The following is a 26263-nucleotide window of genomic DNA, read 5'->3' on the forward strand; positions in this document are numbered from 1 at the left end:
AGTGGGAGTGACATGGTTTGGGGCTGTATGGATGCCATCAACAGTAGGAAGCTGAATTTCACCAAAAGAAACATGCTTGTCAACATGTACTGTGACTACTGAAGCAGATCATGATACTCTCCATAGGATTTCAGTCAAATCTCACACACGTCTCTTTTAGCCTGGTGCAGACTCAAAATGTAAAATTTCAATGTAAGGCAAGGATGAAACGCACAACGATGACCTCCCTTTTAATGCCTTTTCATTTCATGACATTTCGGGCCAACACGGCCCATTCTCAGGGAGTTTAACATAGGGGTGTACTCACTTTTGCACCAGCATAATTTCACAAAAATGGACAAATATGTCATTTAAGTTATATTATTGATCTTTCTTTTCTGTTGTAAGCTGAACAGATGTTGTATTAAACTTACTCTATGTACGTTTTGGGAATAACTTGTGTGTGTATTAAAATATTGTTCAAAATGTTACTTTTCAACAGGGGTGTACTCATTTTCACTGTGCACTGTATTTATATATATCTATCATGAGAATGTTTTCTAAAATCTGAACATGGCTCTCTCAGGCTAACACAGCTCAAACGGGGACAGTACTTGTGCATATTACAATATTGGTTTATGGCAGTTCAAGATACACACCACAGCCTTATCAAGTGTGGATGTGCCGGGATGAGGGATATAAAGCTTAAGACATGTACAGCAAAATCTGCTTACGCAGTCAAGCAAATGAAATGGACCTGCTTTTCAAAATAAATAAATATCAATCAAGACATAAAGGGAGAAGTGGCCGCTGATCAAGGTGAAAGTGATACGTACCACCACCATGAATGGAGGAATCCGGGTGGCTCCCCTAATGTAATATTCTTCTCCCATCGAATCTGAGAAGAGAAGAGAAGAGAAGAGAAGTCACTATAGAGAGGATTATGTTTGCTGGTCATGGGGTTAAGAACATATAATCAGTCAGTCTGAAAATGTCAATGTCCTCTGATGTGAAGATAGACATCTTTCTATCTCTGACGTCCATCATGCTGCTTTTCCGTTATTGCCCTGTCCCGCCTCCTCTTTTTACATGTGACAAGCGTCCATGATTGTATAAAAATACAAATGCCGAGCGTGTCCTTTAACGAGGACGTGTTGCTCTGTTTTCCTTCCCCACCTCACAAAGACTCTCCATGGTGGGCGCTGAGCACGATCTGGTGTAACTTTATAGGATTTCCTTCTGAAAAATTGATGCAACACCTTGCGCCCGGTAATCATGTTTAGCATGTTTCCACCGACAATGGATGCTGCTGTAAACATGCACTACAACTGATACGCCGCATTATATGAAGCTTAGGAATGAAGAAAGTTGTTTTTGCATTCAGAAGTAGTCACGGCCCGTCTTTCAGGCGACGTGTTTCAACAGGAGTTGGCTGAAGTTAAAGCAGAAACTGCAGACAGCTGATTTCCACAGACAGACGAAAAGAACAAAGGGCTCTCTAACCTGTTAGTTGGAGCATAGTGCTTTTCGAGCTAATGTGGAGACGTGGATGCCTTCTTACCTCGGACAGGAAGGTCTGTGCTGACTTCTGTGCTCCCACGTGTAGCAGGTACTCGTACACATATAACGCTAACCTGAAATTCAAAGAGGACAACGTTTCAGCAGTCATATTCACCTTTCTGAAGATCAGAGCGAGGTCAAACTCATCCTTAAGGTTAAGAACGTGAAGATTAGACATTTACAGGACAATAACAGATTCGGCTGTTTGACGGTTTGGCTAAAGCATAATCAACACAGTAACCTACTGTTTCTAAGTGTATCAGTTAGTGCTGTGATGTTGGAATGCAACATGCAAAGATGTCGAGAGTGATTAAAGATAACGTAAGACGCCCCTCTCCAAAGCAGAGAGGATGAACTTGTGATCTTTAGTCCATAACCTCTGACCTGTGCAACCTAAGAATGAAATGCAGAAATCAAATGGCTGAACAGACAGAGCACTTATTCTTCATTATTAGAAAAAGACAGTTGGACTACATCCTCTGAGACACTTGTTAAGACAGGTTAAGCAGTTTGGAGTTGCCTCTGTCACACATGGGTAACGTGTGGCTGGTCCCTAGTCTCTCCCTGCAGCCTCCGGTTACCCTCAGTCATGTCTGAGAGGCAACCTCACGTTCTGGTTCTGCCACTTTGTTAGCTCCCTTCTCCAACTCTCCACTCCTTTCTTTTTGAATCATCAGCTGAATCTGGCGGCATCCATTTCAAACAAACAGTAGATACCAAACCACTTGGTGCGTGCCGTGCGTTTCATCATCAGGTAAGAGATTTGGAAAATGTAGGCGGAGAAAGGGAAAGAGTCAGTGAAGGACCAAAAATGGACAACTGCTTTTCAACAAAATTACTTTCCAAAGTTTTTTTTTAACTCGCAAATACCCTAGTAACAGTCTGCAATCCAAGATTATGTAAACCGCTATCGACTTATCTGTGCTACAGGCTGTTTTTAATATTGATTAAAAAAAATAAAAAAATACTACATGCATTTGTCTGGACAATTACCAGCATTATTGACTCATGGCAGACATTCCCAAGCTGGCCGAGAAAACTCTTGTAAATATCAGGTGGACAGATTCAGAAAATGATCTTCTCAACTGCATCTCCACCACAGAAGCTCTGTGAAGTTCCAGCACTGTCATCGAGACAGCACCCAATAAAAGTTTATGAAAGTTTTTCATTCTAGATTTAATCTCTGGGCAGTTTATGCACTGAACACGGGCTGAGCTATTTGCTCCTCAGAAAGTTTCTGAACATTAGGCGACCTATATATTTTTTTCCTCCAACTGCTACAGTGCGATGTATCAGTCTTAATCCTTTAAAGCCCCTGAAATCCCAATAGAACTCAAAATGACTCAGAGTGAAAAAAAAAATTCTGCATTTGACTGAGAGCGCCACAAACTGCAAAGAAACACCTGGATATAACACAGCCCCACCGATTCCAGCAACATTTTCAAAAGCTCTCGTGTCACTCTTTCTTTCTGCCAGTGCTTTTATGAAAGGTCAACAACACTTGAAATGGCACCACATTTCAGTCCACCACAGTCTATTAACAGACACAAGAACCACGCTGTGGAGTGGGAAACCCCCACTGGCCCAATATTGTACTCCTAACTCCTTCACTTAGTCATGTTTAATAGGCTGTTAATGGACCATCAATCGACCCGCAGCGTGGCTATGACAGCGCCCTGTGTGCCCAGTGCAGACACTCCTCTGACAGGCCAATAAGGTCCTAATGAGAAGGACAGTAGCTCAGTGTCATAGTCCCCATCATTAGTCAATGAACTGATCAATGAAACATGGTTTTGAGACAATTGGGCTGTTGTGCACTATGGTTTGAACCACTGATAGCTCTTTAGCTTCTCCAATGCCAGCCCTCCTTTGTACCGTCGCTGAATAGCGAGATGAAATTAACATCTATTTAAGCACATCTTCTGCATTTATGCCTCTTATGATGAAACACGGTGGGACAATAAAAAAAATTGGAACGGAAGTTGATAAGCTCTGTCAGGATGTTCGGATAAATGAATGGGACACCGTTTAATAACTGGGCACTTAATCTGCTGAAATCACCTGCATCACCGTGCTGCTTTGGTGATCACTGACAAGGTGAAAGCACCGAGTGCCTCTATTCAAAAACAGAAAAAAAAAAAGAAATTCAGCAACTAATTGAACATTAAAGTAATTTCTCATGCAAATACGCCAGAAGCGTGACAACTTCAGGTTTTCACATACGAGCTGCAACTCTTTGTAACACCAAATGGGATTTTAATATGTTTAAATAAATCTAAATATTTGAATGGAAGCTGCGATGGATCATTTTAGTATAACAAGCATGTTAGCGATTGATGGACCTAACTGACAACTGTGGAAAAACCAGCCATAGATGGGCATTGATTTATCTACTTCAAATTCTTGTGGAAGTTCAGCTCAGAAGCAGAGTGGCCCAGTGTGTTGTGTTAAAGGGATAGTTCACCTCTTTTGACATGAAGCTCTATGACATCCCATACTAACAATATCGTGCATGAAATCGTTCTCCTGGAAAAAGTCAGACCTCACAATCGCTTGGCGCTATTTTCTCTCCCTTTGTGTCACGGTGCGCTGCCGCCTGCCGCACCTGTTTCACGGTGTAGACCGTGTAGACCGAAGTGCAGACCAAGCAGTCCCCTGCTTCCGAGCAGTGAACACCGTAACAGGCGCAGCTGTCGGCAGGCGTCAACGCGCGGTAATACGAAGGGAGAGAAAATAGTGCCAAGCGATTGTGAGGTCTGACTTTTTCCTGGAGAACGATTTTGTGATGCAAATGTATTACTCTATTGAACGCATATTGTTTTGAGAAGCAAAACGCTTTATTTTTGTGTCCCCAGCCAACTAGCCGGACTACTTTTGTCAACACCAAAACAAGGCCGCAACTCGGCTCACAGGACGCAGTGGGGGGTAAGTCAATGTTCATAAACAATATTGCTAATATGGGATGTCATACAGATTCATGTCAAAAGAGGCAAACTATCCCTTTAATATGTTGTCTCCAGGAGTGGAGAAACAGCCTGGCTGTTACAATGCTGGCAAAGAGAGAAGTTGTTAAGTCTGCAGCCTGCCTCAACACTCGCCTTGCTTTAAAAGATTAACCAACTACGATGTACAACATCCAGGTGTTACCCCGCGCACACGCCGCCTTCACATTGGACGTGCAGCTTTTTCATTCCACCAACAGAAAGTCGACAAAAACTGCAATGCCAGTCAATTCCCTTCACCCGGTCTTGCCAATGACAAGCACAACCATCTGATCACACTCTCTGCAGCAAAACATTTACTACTATATGTGATCTATTTTTTAAAAAGTCATAGATAAATGTGCTTTAGATACATATCCACAAAGGGTAAATCAACGCGCAGGTTTCTGTAATGCTCAAGTTTAAATTGCGTTCATGATGGCTTACTATTGCTGCTTTGAGAGAAGAGAAATGACAGCCACTCTAGTGTGTTGCTGTAGATATGACCCGTGCCTGACCCGTTTTTACTACAAATGCTATGCAAATGCTTTGTTAGTATGCAAATGTAGTCTGCAGTCGATTTGAATAGGCAAACGGCGAGTGTAGTATGGAGGCGATGATGCCTAAATGATCATACATCACTGTACAAAAGTCCTCAGCTGTGTAATAATTCTTTGTAATTGCCAGTAAAACAGGAAATAGGGGCAGTGGTTCATTGAAACATGCAGAATGAATATACTGTTTATAAGGTAATAAAAAAAAAAACCAGTTTGGACAACTCTAACGAGCTTGAAAGTCAATATTTGGTAAGGCCACTTTTACTTTTCAACACAGTCTGAACCCTCTTAGACAGGATCTCTTCTTATTCTTTAAATAGTCGTCGGGAGTAGTTCTCCAGGCTTCTGGAAGGACATCCCAAAGCTCTTCTTTGGATTTTGGCTGAACTTCTCTTCTGTAATGTTGACCTCCAGGCTTCGGGGAGGATTCCCCATTCCTGAAGATCTGATGCCACTGATTTTACAACCCAGTTCTTGTATCGTGTGGCATGCCTCCGATTTTTATCCCCATTTCCCTGCCTTGAGAATGACCTCTTAACAGTCACCCTTCGCTGGAGTTTGATCCTATTTCTTAAGGGCATCGCTTTTAGATACTGTTCACCTGCTGTAGATCCTTTTTTTTGACCCGACACTTGTTCTTTTGTCTTCCACTTATCCACTTTCTTAAAAATGTTTAAGGACACTCACAATGTCACTTTGGGAATCAATTTGTTAGTAGAAAAAATATTTTAAGTCTGTCAAACTGTCATAGAAATTGGAGCAACCTGTGTGTTGTTAATTATGTGCAGGGGACACTGAGAACTTCTGCTCAAGACCACTTAAAAAGATTACTAGAAAGTCAGTTTAGGGTGACACAAGATCTCGATGTTTTAAACATTGTCAACATTAAACAAAAGAGCTACGTCGGAGGAATATCATCATGCCTTTGTTTATTGAACGGTGTGGAATCTGCACTCAACACATCAATGAATGCACACTACCTTTATGTGACATTATTATTATTTACACATTAAAAGAAACAAAGATCATGACATCAAATATAGACAATAAGGGTTAGATTTTTTTCAGTGTATCTATTCAACAAGATCCCATACATCATAGTCACCTTTTACTCAATCCGGCTTGTCATTATGGGGGCTCTCTGCTGTCCTCCTACAGTGTACATCCCTAGAGCTGTTTAATGCCCAACAACGCATAAGCTCCAAAAGTGACGCTGCCTGTTGACTGGATGCTGACTGGTTGAATGTTTGCTTGAGCCTGCTACAGTCAGGAAGGCCCCAAAACAACAGATTTCATTACACAAAAAAGGAGGATGTACAAAAAAAAAAAAAATCCGTGAATAGCAAAGATGAGCAGGTGAGAAACAATGACAACACCTGCACTAGGCAACCTTCCTTATCTTAACACTTCATTCCACATCAACAGAAAGCAGATCTTTGCCCACTTCTGTTCTTTCCACCATAAAAGCACAGCTAAAAGGACCAACAACAGCGCTAAACCAGCCAAGAGCAGCCCACAACTCACACTGTTGCACATGTTTATGAGACTGCCCCCAAGTGGAAGCAAAATGCTATAACATGGAGACGTGCGTTTGGGACAACAAAGTGCATACAGAGAAATATGTTCAGCCTGCCAGAGCAGCTGAATGGGTCAACAAGAGGCCCCAGACGAGGCCTCCCACTGACCTGCAGGTTGGATAATACTTTGCTCATCAAGTCTTATGTTATGGGGTAAGACATTTATACTTTTTTTTTTTTTTTTAATATCTAACCCCCCCCCCCCCCCAACTAAACTGAAGCTTGAAGGATCATGAAGTAATGGTGATTGTAGACTTTATTTGTAACGCGCTTCAAAGTCAGAGTTGTAGACATGCGTCAAATCACATTTTAACATGGGACACTAGTCTTTCACTGTAAACGATTCAGTCCAGGTTGGACCTTAGTGAGTCACAGCATCTTCAGTAACAGGCATAATAGTTTCAACATGTAGTGCATCTGTTTCTGTTTATACATTTAGTGGACTGTCCTTCTCCGAAAGTAATAAAACAGTAATGGGCGTTTCCCTCTTACCGATAACCATCAAGATAAGAAAACGCACACGAGCAGATAAACATATAGATGAACAAACAGAAAAAGAAAAGGCAGCCTGCGACTCCCCTGAGTTGTCAGCTACCCGAGTGATTTTTCTCTGATTAATACCTGTAAGTGAATTTAACACCCCACAGACCAATAACATACCCTACAGACATAATACATCCTGGCTTAATTCAGTTCATTCAACAAGTACAATGGGTGATACCGGTTGTTTTACAATTGGCCAATGTGCTTAGGCTGCTAAAGACTGCACTTCTGCTGGGACACACAAACACTTGACCACTTTAACAGGGGAATCTGACCACTTTCTGAGGCTCCCAGCAATTTGTAGGTCACAAAGCTCTCTGTGACCGCTGGTGTAGAGTGTAAGTCACTGCCACTTGCAGGTCAGTCTCGTATTGGCCCACACACACACACACACACACACACACACACACACCAGTCACCTACATCACAGCACACATAGATACTACACAACACACAACATTTTATGCCTGTAACTTAGCTGCTTAGCAATCTTATCTAAACACCTCTAGATCCATACAGTTTTTGGAAATTGCATACGGCAAATCTAAAGCTAAAAGGAAGCTGTGGGATACAGCAAAAGCTTCAAATATTGACACACACTGCAAGCTCAAGGGCTTGCTCAACAGAAATGCCTCCTTAAAAGAAGAGTTTGATTTGCTGTAGGAAATGGTTAAGGACTTGGTCTCATGTCTGGGGATGGGAGGATCACACTGCAGATGCCCCCCCTATGAGGCCCTCAATGAAATTTTTATGTCTGGTGGTGTGTGTGTGTGTTTTTCTGTGGGTTGCAAAAGGGGCTGCCTGTGCATGCACCTGGCCTATTGCATTATTAAAGCCCAGAAGCTAGCTCATTGAAAAGGAGGAGAAGTTCGAGAAGTGGAGCCACTATAGGATGTTTGAGAACAGGCAAGAGGAGATGGATTCCCTTTGAGCAGAGCTGGGAAGGGACATACCAAGTTTAACAGAGGAAGAAACAGCAGGTGGTGCGGGGGGGGGGTCAAAGGAGGAGCCGAGTGAAAACGTAAAGCAAGAGCACGGTGTTGGTTTCTCTTAACAGGCAGAATGTTGCAGCGTGTTCATCGGGAAAGGTGAAAGAACCTAAAACGCTGCACTCGTAAAGTGAAGCCCGGTAACATCTGAACTTTCCCTCGTGGAGCGGGAAGCACTCTTTACGTGAACAGCATTTCTCCACTTTCACCACACTCTGTCATGCTTAAGCAAAAACTCCTTCCTTCTTCGCACCTTGTGCGGTGGCCCTTGACCTCCCTGCTCGCCTCTGCCTCAAATGTTCTTAGATGGGACATCAGTGCGTGCATACGCTTACTTCCATAGAGAGAGAGAGATGTCCCCGGCGTGCACACCCGGCACACCTGACATCCTGCCTGAGGCTCTCGACAAAACCCCCTTTTTAAACATGGATGAGTCTGCCCACCACATCTCCCTCTTTTCTGTCCCTTTCTTTCCCCTCTGTCTGTCAACTCTGACGCAAAGCTGAGAGCAGCTGCTTCAGTCCGTCTCAATAATTCAACACTGAAGTGAGGGGATGAGGACTGAGGAGCAGCGATAGGTGGGAAGCAAGTGTTAGGAGGCAGATGAAGGAAGATGTTAGAGGAGCCCTGCGCAGAAAAGCACCACAGAATGAGGGTTCTCAGCACGGTATGGAGGACATGTGAGGAAATAAGGTGCCTGATGAGTCAATTCCATCCCACTTCAGTTTCCCAACCTGAGGACTGACTATGAGCTGGTGTGTCCACCTCATAAGCTGTGAGCATTCAACAGTTTGAATCTCATTTACTTGCTAGTTGATCAATTGTAAAAGAACCAACTGTAAAAACTACTAAAACGGCAAAGAAAAGGAGATGGGTCCCAAAAAAAAAGTTCATTAAAAGGTCTAAGCTGGCTTGTGATTATCAACAGAGGAAATTCGCAGAAGATAGCGGCCCCTGCTTCGTTACTAATACACCGATGTTTGTGGGATACGCATTTAAAGTTGGTCAGGCAGCTCTGCTGCTTGTTTAAGTGTTGGTAACCGTGCGGCACGTATCTCCTGTGCGAACAACAGGCATCTAGACAGAGGCATGCAGACAAAGGGGCTGGAGGGCTACAGCTCCACATGCTAACACCGTCCAAGTTTCCGGACAAATCAGCCACAGATAAGCCTATCTCTGGGACTCCCACATCGGGAGGTGGCAACAGCAGCGAGCGGTTTACCCCCAACGGTGCTTCGCACAGCTCGGGGTCACGGAAGACAATCTGGACGGACCACAAAAGTTACGAGGCGAAGCTCTCTCCCGGTACAGTGAGCCGCCGAGCGCACGCGCTGGATACAATGTAACCAGCGCGTTCAGAGCCGCCACTATCACCGCTCAACGACTCTCCGACACGTTCCTGCGCTACTTTGTGACACAGCCCCAAACAGCTGTATCCTATTTTTAATCGGCCGCTTAAGCGAGGCGACACAAAAGCCAGCGAGTTACAATGCACAGCGTCGCTACAATGCACAGCGTCACTCCAAATGCATTGTTCCCTCACGCTGGGGCGAGGAGAGAGGTGGAACTCAAGTGGGATCCCCATCAATGCTGCTCACAGCCACGAGTGCACATTTAAATGCATTACAGCTCGAAACACGTGCAGAAACACTCCCGCTTGGAAAAGTGGTGCAACTTTAGCGACCGGAGCTGCCGCTCTCTGTTATGCATTTGGGAAGAAAGAAGAAACACAGGAGTGAAACTGCCAGTGGAGCTAGCAGCTTGGGCTAACTTAGCAGCCATGCCTGTAAGTTGGAGGATGCAAAGGAAGAAAGGCAGTAGCTTCAGATGTTTACAAAGTCCTAAACACAAGGCGCAAACTCTCCCAGCTTAACTTTTTGCAGCATGTTTGTTTAAATAAATAAGCTCGTGCATGACTGCTGAAGTAAGTGAACAGTTTCACATCAGTTAGCAAGTTTAGCCACCTAGCACACTCCTCTTTCTTTGCTGGATATGTGATGTGACACTGCGATAATTTACTTACTTTTCTCTTGCTTGGCTATCGGAGGGGACCACAGCTCCTTTACCCTTGCCGTACATCTTGGAGGCTGTTCTGATACTTTATTTTATCCCACTCGACACCTGTCAAAGAAAGCTACCAGGAAAACCTACTATCTCCATAGCTACCCAGTTAGTGTTGTCTCCCTATCTCTCCCTTGCGCTCTCTTTCCTCCGGTTTCTTTTTTTTCTACATCCCCAACATTGCCCACAAATCAGGCAGGGTTTCAGCCGGGGGGAACTTGAAACAGTCCAGTGGTGGAGCTTTTTTTTTTTTTTTTTTTTTTTTTTTTTTTTCAATCGCTGTTCCTGGATTCAGCACACGCCCCCCCTGTTGTGAGGCGGTGGGGGCTTCTTAAAGCCGCAGTGCCAGAATTTTTTTTTGTAGACTTTGCCTAAGTTCAAGTTCTCTTTTGGAGGTGTTCAAGTTCAGGTCTTACGTTGTATTTGTGTTCATGTACTGTACAAAGTTGTTAAAACTAAGTGCTATTACTATGTTGAAGCATTTTCAAACAGTAATATGTATGTGTGTATCCTACTGACATGATTCACGGTGTTGTTTTTGCCCTAATGTTACACCAGATGGACATGTGATTAGCCACCTTTGTTGTACCATGTGTACCTCGGGAGTGGGTTTGATCTAAATACCTATCCTGTAGTGACATCTTAGCAAAAACATTTACCCAACTCCTTATTTCACACACAGAAAAGGCTCCGTCTAATGACCTTTGGCCAAATACACCTCAAAACAGTCCATTCACACCACAGATGGATGTTATTATATTGCCTAATTTGATTACTTAACTGCAAATTGGTGGTCATCACAAGTTTTTATTTTTTCCACTCTCATGTAATATGTGGATACTGGTTCCCATTGTGGGTTTTGGGGCAACCAGAGGTCCTAACTGAGGTGAAAACTAATTGAGGAAAATTATTATGCTTTAATTAGATTTTTTTTTAATTTTCTTTTTTGCAAAGGCAGCTGCGGATTTCAGTCCTTGTGGATCGATATTCGATCTGATGTCACAGACGTGTCTATTTTAGGTGTTTTGACAGATGTAGAGGAAGTTTTAGGATCTTTAGCAGACAAGTACACACAGACTAAACAATCCTAACATGTAGTAGTAATTTTAATTTTTTGTTAAAAATGCCCTATCCATCTTCTTTTTGTGGCTCAAAGTTTTTCTGCTTTTGCAGATTTTCAGCAGGTTCAGAGCAGCGTTCCTTGTCTTCAATTAATAGGAGGCTCACCATTTAACTGACTCAAATGTAAGAATTTTACTCCTATTTAGTCCTTATTAGCACAATTGCTGGCTAATTACATTTGTATTATCCTTGGCATATCAGCCTTTTTGCACAGTGCTCATTTAATCTAAACAGAAAGCATACAAGCTGATGATTTGATTAACAGAGTGATGAGGGCATAATGTATTATGCAACATTAGGAAGCATTCCAAGCAAACAGCCACTCCCAAAAAATCCCTGCAAATGTTTCGTTGTTCACACTTTGAATCATTTTTTGGTCATAGATGCAAAACCATTTAGCCACATTTTCATAGAAAAGGGATGTTAAAGCCCTTGCTCATCTACTTAATAAATGTCTACACAGGGTACCGGCACTTAGTGGTGAGGTAGAATTTTTTGCGTCATGTCCCTTTAAGAGTGTGTAGAAGGCTGTTGCAGAGTTTGCGTGTGCACATGTGTGTGTGTATATATGTGTGTAAGGCAGGGACAGGCAGTGTGGTCTGTGTTCGTGCTACTAGCTGTGGGAAGGGCACAGCTGACTGTCTGCGCTCGTGTATGTCTGTGCGCACACCGGTGTGTGTGTGTGTGTGTGTGTGTGTGTGTGTGTGTATGTGCGGGGGACAAGCGCATGTATTTCAGCATGTGTGAGAGCGAGGCAGAGAGAAAATACATTTCTGTATGTGTGCTAAGGCCTGATTTTTACATGAGGATACAAACACCTGCTCTGATGAGAACAGCGTTATAAAAGAATAGAGGAGCGAGGAGGCCAGACAACAGACAAAGAAAAAGGAGAGATGAGCATCATTTTCACGAAGGACAAGCGTTTTCTTTGGTGAACTGGTTTAGGCGACGTATAACAAACGTAGATAACCTGAATTTTGCAAACAGACACACTGTAAAAGTAGTAGGATCTCACAAGTGAGACACTGTAAATGCTAACAATATGCGTAAACTGATTTGTACTTCAACCAACTCAAATACAGGCAAGACAGGGTTAAAGAAATGCCATGAAATTTTTTCTTCTTTCTGCAATTTTGATGTGTTGGTCACTGTATTTGGAATTACCTAAAAACATACGGGCACACAATAAACAATATCAATATCGAACAATATCTTGCTGTGCCTGTGCAGAAATGAGCACTGCGTTAATGATCTCCAAAAGCTTAATTTCCCATTTCCACACTAGATCGAGAGGGTGGCAATTTCTACATGTTCCCTATACAAGTTGCACAGCTGGAACATTTAAAAGCACACACATTTCATATGTTTCCTTTTCAAAAGTATATTTTCCATATCCGCTTCCATTTTTACTGGACATTTGTTGTTAATCAATTGTAGTTCTAAGCAGTGTTTGTTCTTTCTCTCCTATTTCCCAGTGCCATTTTCTCTCATTGTTATCGAAACCCAGCCCGCCATAGTGTGAACATATAGAGAAAGAGAGGAAGAGAGAAAGCGATGGTGCACGTATCTTTTAAGCTCTAGACCACAAACTCTATCACTGTCTTATCATAGCACCACTATTGATCCAAGAACCCAATGATTCCCGGGAAAACCGGCTCTTCCTCTTCTGCACAGAGCAAACACAACCAGCAACATTGTGTCCTTTCTCCTTCTGTTTCTGTTTTATCAAATGCAGATAAGGTTGTTTGTATTTTGCTCATATGCTGTCCATCTGTTTTTCATCCTTCTGTCTCACCCTCCCGAAATAGTTTATTTTCCTTTTTTGAGATGAACAAAATCATCATGTCTGAATGGTATGTTTGTCATGAATGACATGCATTTAAATGATAATCCAATTTCCAATCCCAAAGAAAACCCCATAATATTTCATTTTGGATTATCAAAGGTCAGACATATGAGACGATGGCAAAAATGGTCAGCTCCAAAACTGTCTTTGGAAACTTTTGTCCGTGAGTATCATCGCGGCCCGGCTTCGCATTAAAACGTGTCACGGCTTTGTTTGTTTGTTGTGGTTGACGATGAAAAGCGTTTCCTTCACTTTCACCAAGGGCTTGCCAAAACCTAACCAAACAAAAGCAGGAAAAAGTAAATCATGCAGAAACAATGGTATCGCTTTTAGTTTCTGATTGAAAACGAAACAAAGTCAAGAAATCAAAGAGAAATTAGGTTTATGTAGAACCTAAAAAGCAGAATGGTGATCACCAGGGCATGAACCCAGGTCTCCTGGTATGAATTCCACATCCTCCTACTTCCTGTTTATATTTGTGAAGCTAAAACCGCAAGTGAAACAAAAGCAAAATGTATAAAAGAAAAGGTGCTAAAAGCACCGGCCTTGGTGACAAATCCAGGTCTCTTTGACCAAAGTCATGTGTAAATTCCAGCCTCCTCACATTGACTTTACCTCTAAAAATTGGAAACACTTGTATATTATTTGTTGTTCGTATAAATGTAAAAAAAAAGATGAGTAGTGCATAATCTAAGGACAGTTTCACAAACTGCTGTGAGGCTGTGCTGAGCTATTGTATCATATCTTTAAGTTTTCCTTGGCATGGAAAATTGTTTCTTTTCTCAAGTTTTGTTTGGTGTATTTCTTTGGTTTTTCGGCACCCAACAGCTCTGCCCTTCAAGTTATCTTCTCTCTGTCCGGCCCATCTTGTGTCCATCCCTTATTCGCTTGTCTCACCATTATCTCTTTCTCCATCTCACTCTCTTCTTCTCTCTCCTTACTGTCATCCTCTCCTCTGACCCACTTTAATGCCTTCTTGCCACTATCTCCCTCTGTTCCTCCTCACGCACCAACATCCTTCGTCTCTCTCTGTTTCTCATACTTTCTCCTCCCCCCTTTTCTCTTCTTCCTCCATTTCATTTTTCCCTGTTCATGCTACTCCACCTTCCTTCCTCTCCATCTGCTATTTCTGTTCCATCTTCCTCTCTCATCTATGTCATCCTCTCACCTTCTTCTGCATCTTCACTCTTCCCCTACTTTTCTCCCCAGTGCATCCCTGTATTCGTACATAGTCTCATTGAATATTCGCAGTTTAGCCACTTCTTCTCAAAGCCTCCCTTTCCATCTTTTTCCTTTGCATCCTTGTTCATCTCTCACGCTCCCCCCTTCAGCCCTACTCCCCATCTTTTCACCTTGTCTCCTCCCTCCATCTCCCCCCTTTCTCCTTCCACCATGAGTCATTTTGTGCTCTCTCTGCTTCCCTCACTATGCAACAGAGCCATTCAGGACAGACATTCATCAGCAGCCTGAGATGATAGATGCTGCTCACCACAGCTCCAGCAGCCAGTTAGCCCGGAGTGATGCCTTATGCATACAGATATCACCTGGCTGGCTGTAGGCTCTTGCCTCAACCAGGATCGAATATGCGAACGCTCTGAAGTTCACACACACACACACACACACACACACCACACGCTGCATGGTGTCTGAAACTGGCCTTTGGATGGAATGGGAAAGTTTGATTCCTGCGAAAATCAACCAATAAGTACATTTTTACTTTTATGTATACTAATAAGTGTACACGTGCAAGCAGTGATGTTTGAATGGATTTTACGTGTGTGTGCAGATGTGTGTGGGTGCTGGAGATTGTTAGGTATGTAAATTCCAGGGGAGTTGGGTTAATTGGGGCTGAAAAAGAAGTGGGTGTGTCTCTCTCCATTATGACAGGCTTATTTACATAGCAAAGCTGTAATTACCCTAACGAAGCCCCTTTCCTATCAGGGAAAGTGTACACACACATACCCCCACACACACACATGTGCAATCCCCAAACAGGTTTGAGCTCAGTCATGCCAAACCTGTATTTTTCATCACTCCAGATTCCTCTCAGAAACATTCCATTCACATGTTCATTTCTAAATGAATGGCATCTTTTGCGCTGCCAATCAGTTGGTTTGTTGAAATTTATCTACCGGAGCTCACTAGCTTCTTAGAGAGATGTGGGACTCCTTCCAGCTCTTTGGAATCACTTCCTTCCTTCTCCTCTATTCTTTTGTAAAAAACAGGCTTCCCCTTTATGAGTTACAGCAAGAAAAAAAAAAATCCTGAACAGGATAGCAAGAGCCTATTCCAGGTGACATTGGGTGAGAGGTGGGGTAAACCTGAAAAAGTTTGTTAGTCTATTACGGGGCTGACACAGAGAGACAGAACAATGCACGTTTATAATCACATCTCCCACCATTTTATAATTTATTGAATAACCCATCATGCACGTCTCTAGGTTGGGACAAAGAGCACAGTCCACGCAGAAAGGCAACCAGATGGTTCAAACACAAAACTCCCTCTGAAAGGTGACAGATGCTTCATTGCATCATCACCTCTCCATTCAATCAACTGAAATCTAATAAAAACTTTTTGTCTCTGGTTATGTTCAAGCAAAGTAATTGTGGAAAATTTCAACCACAAATCTCCAACTCTCTTTAGTTCCTGAGGTGCTATTTCTGAAAGAGGTGCTGGTGGATTTATTTCAGCGGTTGCCAACCTCATAGTAAGGACCACACTAAATGAAATAGGGGTTTCAAAAGGATATTGAGAGCGTTATAAATCATATCTTTGCAATACCTGTTTGCGTTGTTTCATTTTAAGTGGCTGTTTTCCTGAAAGTTTACTGTTCAAACATTAACTCAGCGGGCCTTATAATAACCTGTAGACATGAACGACCTGCATGTGGCAAGCTAAAAAATGTGCTGCGTCGGCCTTTGGCTAATGTGCACAAACTTGCTGACATCAGTGCATGTGCAAAAGCAGAGATCAAGGAGATAAGCTGTTGCTTTTTGAGAAGTAATTTCCAAAAATCTATGGCCTTACGCTTAAAGCTTTGTAGCTGTACCAAGTGAGGAGTAGAAAGAGGTAAACACAATTAAAAGACAAAAACGCTTTTTATTCTGGTCAAAAAGCAAGTAACACCCACTAGCACTAATATGTAGCTTTTAAGACCAAGGGAAAATTATTTAACTTAAGTCCCCTGCCAAATCATGCTGCAGTCGTGGCAGGTATTTATCAGCTACGACTGGCATCGATGAGAACACAACACCCGGGCGCACATTTTAAATTTGAACAAATGGGGCTGCACGCTAGGCTGTAAGAGTGGGCACTGCTAACATGCAAACTAAAGACAAGATTGACTGACTGACTTTCAGTCTCATTGGTGAGGCTGACATCTGCACTTCAGTCAAAAATAATAAACTAGACAATATAACTCAGTAAGTTCTGATTGTCAGAAACCTTTGTCCACAACAGCCGGCAGCATAAAGTGTAAGGCTGTCCCTTCATTTTGTTGTCTAAACACTTCCTCTGGCAATGGAAAAGGATATCACCGGCTGGTTTTAGCAGATCTAACCACATTCAAAAGGCACACTACTTTTGGTTTAAAAAAGATAGAAGATATTCAGCAAGTGGGGGGATGTTATATTGCAATGTCTTTTCTCTGAAAATGGTTCTCTGTTCATCAACTTGTTAAGCTAACATTAGTCAGCTTTTTGTTGGTTCATGCAAACTAATTCTGCTGAAGGCAATAACACGTTTCAAAGGGAGCTGAGCCACCGTAATATAAAATAAAGTACTGAATGGACTAATTTGTTAAAAATACATTCGGCCTTTTTCTATATCCATTACCACAAAGAGAGCAATTGTAGGAGTTTGGATTATTTTTTTTTTATTCAACTAGTTATACCTCTATGAAGAATGCATCACACCACACACTGGGTTTCAACACACACCCTCACTCAGTTCATTCAGCATTTCCTACAACTGTACAGACTTCACAGGCCACTGATCCAGGTCAAAAACCAGGTGAAAAATAAAGCCATATATCTGACTCCTGGCATGACGAGAGCACCTCAGCTTCAAGGGTGTCATTTAATTACTGTGAAGCAAGGTACTAAAAACCAAGCCATACGAACACTAAAGCGAATACCAAATGTAAACAACAGAAGCTCACAACACCAACACGGTGTGCGTTTCCTCGTTTTTTTTTTTTTTTTTCCACAGGTCCAACACCAGGTCTGAAAAAGAAGAGAAACACTGGTATTCTCAGAATGTTGGTGAATAAGGCCCCTGATGCTATCCATTAGATAATTGCATGTACTTAAAGGGGTGGTTTATCCAATTAACAAAGAAAGATCATGTTCTCCCTTTCATCTACTGGTATCTCGCCATGCAGACAGTTTAAGAAGGGAAGTGTTTCTCTCAGCAATAAGATCACAAACAAACTGTCATCCCGAAAACACATGAGAAACAGACATCAACAGATGCCAATTCGCTCTGTGGGCAGCTTACTTTGGGTATTATGCAATGTACGCTGCTGTCTGGTTGCCTGGTACGTCACTTTGGTTTCAGGTAGATTATTGTCTGTGCTGATCGTCAATTTACTGATCATTTATGAAGGCAGATATATTGACAGCACTTGAGTCCGAAACAAAGTTCCCCAACGGGGGACAAGAAAGCGCACCATATTTTGACAGATCGCATCGTACCATATTTGTCCTATAACCTGTTATTAAAGCAATTTAGCTTGAGTGGAACAATGCATTCGCCACCCAGCATTTTTCACTCCACAAGTATGCAAGTATATACAGTACAGCACAGTGATGTGAAGAAAAAGTCTAAAGTTTGGTGGAAAATAAAAGTTCCTGATGAATTTCAGCTCTACGAGCAGATCAACACACAGTCAGAACACACATCTGTGCTATACGAGCTTAAGGAGAGAGTTTATTTTGTTTGAACAAATTGGATTGCATTGCTGTACCATTTAGCAGAGATGGGGACTCAAGTCACTGTGACTTGGACTCAAGTCGACACGAGTTGCTGTTTTGATGACTTGTGACTTGACTTGACAAAAAATAAAAGACTTGAGACTCGACTCGGACTTGGAAGTTAAAGACTCGGCACTTGACTTGACTTGACACGATGACTTGAATGACTTGAGTGTTAAGCATCTAGCATAACTTGGAACTTTGTTCGTCATTTGAAGATCCATTCTGACCAGTAAGTGCTTGTCAAATTAGCTAATATTATCCTGTTAGCCTAGTCGGTAGTTAGCTAACATTAGCTTGATATGATACGGGGTGGACAGGTTGGACACATTGGCCAATGATGTTTACTGACAGTTACTTATATCTTTGTGTTTTCACTTTATTAAGATCAGATTCTGCAGGTAAAATTGCAATAATAAGGTGACTTGACTTTAACTTGACTTGGCCTATTACAGGACTTGACTTGCCCGAGAAAAAATTACTTGGGACTTACTTGAGACTTGAAAGCTAAGACTTGAGACTTACTTGAGACTTGCACATGTGGGACTTGGTCCCATCTCTGCCATTTAGATGCAAGTGTACAAAAAACTCTGGCTGGTGACTATCTGAATGTGGGAATATCAACAACTGCATCTGTAGATTTTCTTCTTCTCTATCTCTCCCTTTTTTTCTTCTTTTTTTCATTCTAACTTAAGCTCATCTTCTCATAGTATCTTTAATAATTCATGTTAAACATCCAGTTTTGCCCAGCTGTTAATTGATACCAAGGCACGCAGCATTCTTGGTGGTAGAATTTGAGAATTTCAGTCAATCTATCCAAAATTCTGAAGGCAAAAAACTAATGCCTTCACCCAGTTGTCCCATCTCCTCCCTCAGTATCTGCCCTTCCCTCTCAATGCACTTCCTATTCCAACAGGAATTTAATCTTTCAAGCCATCGTTGTTTTTCCTCTCCCCTATTTTTACTGCTCCTGCTTGAAAGACCACAGACTGCCTCTGTATGCTGATGCCCCCCCTCCACCCCACCCCCCTCCTGCTCTTAGCCTGTCTCTCTGTTTCTTTCTGTATCTCTATTTGTCGAACTCTCACACTCGTATCTTTCTCTTATCCTCTCCTTTCTGTCTTCATCTTTCCTCCTTTTCCTTCTTCTCTTCACTTGTTCTCTTCTCTACTTTTACAGTCCGTCCCCCGCAGCACACACACTCACATCCACTTTTTCTTTTTTCTCCCTCCCTCCCTCCCTCCCTCCCTCCCTCCTGTCTGTCTATCTGCTGTTTCGTAGCTCTGTTGTACGTGCCACAGATTCAGATGGCAGTCAAATGGTAGACTGAGACAAACACGGAGACACATGCATGCAATTACATGCTCTCACACACACACACACACACACACACACATGCATATGCAGACTGGGAGCTGCACGCATGAAAAGAGACACACACCTGCACACACCAATGTGAGCACTTCTACAACAACATATCAGTGTCATATGAATTCAGGCATTTCACTCACTTCCCTCAGTCACTTTAGGGAGAAGAATATTAGTATTGGAGCACAAAGCTATCAGAAAACACAATGCAGGAAATATTAATGAGAACTGAGACTTTTGTGACAGATTAAAAATGAAGAGTGGAAGACGTCGGGAAACGCTGCAGTGAAACATAATCAGTGTGAGAAGTAGACTTTTTAGTTTTCATATTATCATAAACACATGTGATAGTACTTTTGTATTGACTGTTACAATGTTTAGGTGAAAGGCAGGCGGCAACGCCAAGAGACAGAGAGAGAGAGAGAGATGGGGGGGGGGTATAGAGGGAGAAGCAGAGAGGAAGGAGGTCAGTCTCAGCTTATGAAACATTTTCTAACCTAACCCGGCCTATTTCTGACAGGGCAGGACTGTGGACTTACAGTCAGACACACAAGTTCCCATGGTTGACAGCGACATGCCTTCAGGGGCTGACACAGAAATACACACAGGGAAAGAGATTCACACTGTAACCAACCACATAAGTTAAAAACCTTTCATGTCATTCAGATGCGACCTGTTTGAAACAGTAACGTCAGATGGATGTTTGACCAACTTAAAGAGCGTGGATACAACAAAATAAAAAAAATAAAAAATGAAAATAGAAAGATCTGTTTCCAAGATTCGCATAGATTGTATTTCACATTATATTCAAAGTCTGATAATTACATATTCACCTGGTTTCCCTGAAAAAGTAAGCTTTACATTTTGATTGTTCAAGTGTTACATGCTATGTGAAGAGGCTGAGCAGTGCTGCCCTGCCTTTGATTGCATGTGGTTCGCTTTCATGTCAAGATGACAAATAAAATGAACAATGGAACTCCTTATGTGTCACAGAGACACATAAGGACACATAGAGAGTTCCATCACATCTACTATCCACAATGCATTTATTATCAGATACGTGTTTTTCTAAATATTTTTTGGGCTCTGCATTAATCATTGGGTCACTGTTATTCCATTGCTTTATGTGTTTGTGTAGCGGCCTCTAAAAATGCCCAGTCAGAAACAAAGTCTCCTAAATAGTCAACAGAATCATTGCAACACAAAATGGGATTATTAATAACTATACTAACTAGCAATGTTAGCTGTTTTCAACACAGATACTAAAGCACTGGGGACATCAAGTCTGCTGTGAACCATCATGGATTCATTTTTTAAAGTCTTAGAAAGCCTCCCCCCACTGTTTAAGGCTGATTTATGAAGCTTTTGAATAAGTTCATTTCATTCTACTGCCCACATTAGCACAATAGTATCCTTATGGGCAAAAAAAAAAATGTTTCGAGTGTGATATTAAGTATGTCACGTACAATGTCTTTGACCTCAAAGGATCAGTTCACCTTAAAATCAAACCACACGCTTTTACAGAAAGCAAATTACTTGGATATCTTTCGAGGCTCAAACAAACATCACATGAAACAAAGCAAAATATAACAGGACTGAACTGGATTTAACTGTGTTCGGCGGGAGGTTGGAAAACAAAGGTGGCTGGCAAAAAATAGAGCCTAGGATTCAGGTAAGGTCAAAAAGAGGCCGGTGATACAAACAGGCTGTGGAATGGATGAGAGCAAAGACATAAAGAAAGAAAACCAATTCAATATGACGCGAGTGGTGAACCACGAGTCAAACCACAGTTACAGCTCAACTTGGCTATTTAAGTGGACCACCATCCTTGTCCGAGTATACATGCGCAGGAGCAGAATTAAGCTGTAAACCAAAGGTGCGGCGCCACAACGTGGTGGACCGTGTGAAAAAACGTTCAAGATATCATGGCGTTTCTTTGTCTGTGAGAGATCATCGTACATGAAAGTACAACCTAATTCCCTGCATATGACTAAGATTTCATACAATTTCGGTTGGATGGACATTCAAAATGCAGGAACAAATGTTTACATACCCATTGATTGTCAAGTTTTGGTTTCATGTGACGTGTTGCTGTTGATGAACCTGTGCTTTTGTGTCAAAAAAGTGAGCTGCGCCCAATCATGCAGCCCTGAGCACCGCACCCTCATTATAAATTACTGCGCACATGCGGTTATTGTTTTCCAATCAATGCTGATCAGAATCAGAGCCAATAAACGCACATCACTACTGCTAAGTAGTTTGGCACAGAATGCATAATTAAACACGTTCCTGTTGCACTTAAAAGTCAGATGCTTGTGATTTTTTTTTAGCAGATTTTTTTCTTTTGTGCAGTGAGAAAGAAGAGAGAAGAATATTTTTGCGGTATGAAACTAGTTCCTGACAGCTAGATGTTTTCAGCTCATTTAAACAACATCAAAAATCAGAAATCAGTATTGTACTGTATTTCAAGTATTCTATTCTTCTCCAGGTACCCCAAATCCTCAGTGCTAGGTTGGAAAGGTTAAAGATTGCAGAAAAGCACAGTTCTTGCATCCACCTAAGTTGCTGAACTACACGATAGGGACCTTTCCACCTATTACAGGGAACTTGGAAGTTCGGATTTGAATTTCTCTTTGGTTTGTGAATGAGAGAAATTACTAACCCACGCTCTCAATTTGAGTTTGAAACCAGGCATATGGCTGGTTTGTTGTAGTTTTTCAGTTGTCCACCTATTAATCAAAATCAAGCTATTAGTGAAAATCATGTATTAACCAAGGTTTTCAAACTTCAGTTCAGATCCCAGTGGGTAATGGTCACAGCTGTATCACTGTTCTTACTCAACTTATTATTAGACAGCCCATATTGTACTAATTTAAAAGCTCATTGCTGTATTGTTACAGCACCTCTTGTCAGCTTCTGACTTAAGTGCTGTTTTTCAAGGGCCCTCCACCCAAAAAGCCCAGTCTGTGCTGATTGGTCACCTAACTATTGATTAAAAATGACAAAGTGAAGCAGTTTCTCATTCATTATGGCAGACATTATGTAAATACGTTACCTGGTGATGTCCATCGGTACAAGAAGACTTAAAGTCTTACGGTTACACCGTAAAGCACACTGTAACAAAGAGGAAAAACCTGAAAAGCATAAGCATTGTAAAGATTAGCTTGTCTGTGGGTATCGAGAGGCCACAAAGGGGATCCATAGTGGAATATTTATGCTCCTTAACCTGTTCAGCCCCAGGAGTCTGTCTGGGGTTCCTGCTCAAAAAAATTGTATTTCTCTGCAATTCTCTACAAACTGTGTGTAAATCAGCTTCGGAGCCCAATCAAACTGGATACCCCCCCTACCCTTGAAGAGAGTTAAGGAGATATTGCATGCTGTGGCTATTTCTTTACAGGCAAAGGTTTTATGCATCCCTGAGCATCTTTACCAATGGTCATAGTGAGCCGTCTTGACTTATTCTCTTATTCAAGAAGAAATAACAAGTGGTAACTATTCTAAGAGACAGCCCTTATCTTTTTGCAATATGTCACTTGAATATTTTCTGTTTCTTTTGTCTATGTTTTCATAAATTGGTGTGAAAAACGTCCATGTGCCATCAGCAGTCAGTTCCAGTGTTCTAAAGAATGGAATGTTTGCTTGCCGAAACACTGTGCTTATTATAATCAGATAGTGTGATGATTCTAACAGATTGGTATGGCAAGTGATTCTTTGCTACTAAGAGTCAACAGCCAGAATTTCTGCTTGTGTGCGCACTTCTTTAACGACTAAAGGAACGAATCGGGGAGAAAACTTATCTAAAACAAAAACTAGTGCACAGTTCTTAGGTCAAAGCAAAGCACTCGAATCAGTCAAGTAACAAAACCAAAAATGAGAGAATGTATTCTGTAGTTTCTTTTTTTTTTTTAGCATTTAACTCTTCACTTACACCTAAGGGCAACACTTCATTTAAAACTGCGTATAAGCATATGTCATACATTTGGTATGGATTCAGCAATGTGCCAATTTTCTTTTTTCTTTTTGCTTTTGTGTGAAGAACTCACAACATAAGGGGCTCACAGTCTTTTATTTACATTTGACCTGAAACCTTGCGACAGAAACATATGTTGCCCTGGATGTCAAATTGGATCCAGATTGCGTGTCCTCTAAAAAACGTTTGAACAGTTACAAGATCCTTTTACTTTTTCTTTTTTTTTTTTACTTCTTTTTTTTTTATTTTTATCAGAGACACAAACTGAGTGTGTGGTGGTATAATTGGCTGCACAGACAGTCTACAGATGTTATTTTCTTTCAACTAGTAGAGTAATTTCAGATGCTGTTTTGCTGTCACCTTCTGAGATTGAGAATGGGAGTTCAGCAGGCATGTTTTAAGTGACCTTGGCGACGTTTCCTTTCACAGGTTATTAACAACTCTTAATATATAAACAGCGGCTACCGCAGAAGAGTGTTGATGATTCTAAGCAGTTTTTGGGGATGCCTTGTGTTGTGATAGCTTAAGACTACCTAATGAACTGATGAACAAACAAGTCATTAACTAGGAATCTCTCTTTTTTTGAAAATTCTTTTTCAATCTTCAGTTTTTGTTGCTTTTTAATTTTTCAATTTTAGAAGCATCTGTTTTAATGATTGTTTTCCTGATAAAAAGTCATATTAATTTTCCACCAGTATGGTACGCCTGGTTGCTCTAAACACTTCAATGTCCATCTTGGTCTGATGCTTTTACTCTGGAATTTAAGAGGCGCAAAACTAGACAAAGTAAATTCCCAATCCGTCGTTGTCAGAGACTGACACAACGGCTTGTTTGATAAGTCTATGAAAAAAAAAACTAAATCAAAACTTACATCTTCACCTTCAGAAATTCTTGTTGGCCTCGTAGTGGAACAGCTCAAGCATTAAATGTTATTTCATAGTTCATAGTTTTAATATAGGTGAGTGGAAAATGTGAGCTGACAACATTTCTGCTCTCCTTATTAGACTATATCAACAGACTGGTGGTAACTTTAGCTTCACTGGGCTTAAGGAGTAAGAATAGTCACAAGTTATACTTTGCAACCTGCCAAATTTAACCGAAGCTACACCTGTTGTAAACAGACTATACAAAAACACAAGTGGCAGCTAGCTTGCTCTTGGAAAGAGGCTGGAGCTCATTCTCAAATGTTCTGAGAAATGACCAGATCCTGTCACCGTCCTTGACAATCAATGGATAATGTTGCTTGGTGAGTCATTTCGTGCCCTTTACACATATGCCATGGAGAAGCTACATGTTTATACAAAGGAAAATCTTTGCACATAATCCTTAGATGCATATAATCATGTTATTTGTGCTGTTTCAAGAGATAAAGCCTCCTGACAAGAGATCAGAGTTTTGCATTTTAAAACACAAAGTGGGCGCTGCAGAGACTTCAATGCCTTTGGGACTTGTGGGACCTCAGTCTGCCCTTTTTACTAGCTGGGATTCACAATCTTCTTCCGTTGTTGGCAAAGGGCTGTGATCCCCTCAGAATAACTGAATAATTTCTATCCGTCTTTTGCCTTGTCATGTCTGCTTAGGAGCCTGGATCAGCCCAACAAACCGGGATGAGCGTGGCTTTCTGCCCCATAGTTTTGCAAACACCTCTGTAATGAAGTTGCACAGAAACTCATCTCTGTTTATGCCAATTTTAGCTTTTGCCTCATGTTCCTGGCGCACACGACACAGTTTTGAGCTTGGTGATTCTTACAGGTCAGTTAACTTGAGTCTTTTTCATTTACACAGAGAGAGCCAGTATACCACCTGCTCAGCACCAGACATGCAAAATTAGGTATTACCTTGTAAACATGATAACCATTTAAGCACCCTCAGAGCTACTTTTGTTTCTCAAATTGGGATACCAAAGTGGGAATAATAGGCGCAAACACTAGACTCCCACTATTTACCCACACACACTGGTCCTGAGTAAAGCTATCCGCAAAAAGGCAGCTGTTTACCTCAGTGTTAACTAGCATCAAACGGTCATCATATGTAGGATTTATTCTGTTAATTATCTAATTAATCTTCTAACTCATTTCCATCCACTGGCACCAACATCTGTAGCCTGAGAACCAGATCATTCTGGGAGGTCTCGTTTCATTTGCTCTGGCAGAATGCTTATCCTCCCCCTCCCGTACAAACAGATTTCCATCCAGCCTTTCCCAAGCTTGGCCAATTACAAATTTATCTAATATGGTGTAGTTTTGACAGGATGAGACTGCACAAAGGAGTGTCATCGGGTGAGATTGCTCAGCACCACTTCACATATTTTGTTCAGATGGTAGGTGAGAGGTACTGGGTTGTTGTTTTTTTCCAGAGCTGACAACAGCATCGATTGTTACTTAAAGAATCTTAACTTAAAGCTGTAAGCTTAAGCTGTAAAAAAGAAAAACGTATTTTCAACTGTTCAGTTCCAGCTCTGGTATATTTGACTAAATCACTGCATTTTTCAGGCCAGCATGAATTTTCATGGTAACATTACAGTTTGGCTTTAATATGTTAGATTAAGAAACCTCATATCACTTGATATAGTGTCCAATTTCACGCAAACGGCAATTATCCCACCAGCACCATGACTCTCTCCGTCACTGTTGTAGGAATGTCTGAATAAAGTCACGAGGAACATCGAAACAAATGTGAACCATGTCTGGTCAGCAGAATGATGTTGCTTCAGCAGACTCATGAAGCCTGCAATGTT

The 26263-nt window shown here is 41.6% G+C and overlaps 1 protein-coding gene across 3 annotated transcripts in view; it reads right to left on the reverse strand.

The window, feature by feature from the left end:
* Nucleotides 1–10476, reverse strand: part of LOC142402550 (single-stranded DNA-binding protein 3) — a 39412-nt gene extending 28936 nt beyond the window's left edge. For all 3 annotated transcript variants that reach the window (XM_075488078.1, XM_075488077.1, XM_075488076.1), the window contains exons 1-3: nt 10210–10476; nt 1541–1613; nt 816–877 (exon numbers count right to left, since the gene is read on the reverse strand). In XM_075488078.1, the coding sequence (XP_075344193.1) occupies nt 816–877; nt 1541–1613; nt 10210–10265 (191 nt within the window). In that variant the 5' untranslated portion in view covers nt 10266–10476. The remainder of the gene's footprint in view (nt 1–815; nt 878–1540; nt 1614–10209) is intronic.
* Between the last annotated feature and the right edge of the window lie 15787 nt (nt 10477–26263).

Source organism: Odontesthes bonariensis, chromosome 17, assembly GCF_027942865.1.
Source record: "Odontesthes bonariensis isolate fOdoBon6 chromosome 17, fOdoBon6.hap1, whole genome shotgun sequence".
In the NCBI taxonomy this organism is placed as follows: domain Eukaryota; kingdom Metazoa; phylum Chordata; class Actinopteri; order Atheriniformes; family Atherinopsidae; genus Odontesthes; species Odontesthes bonariensis.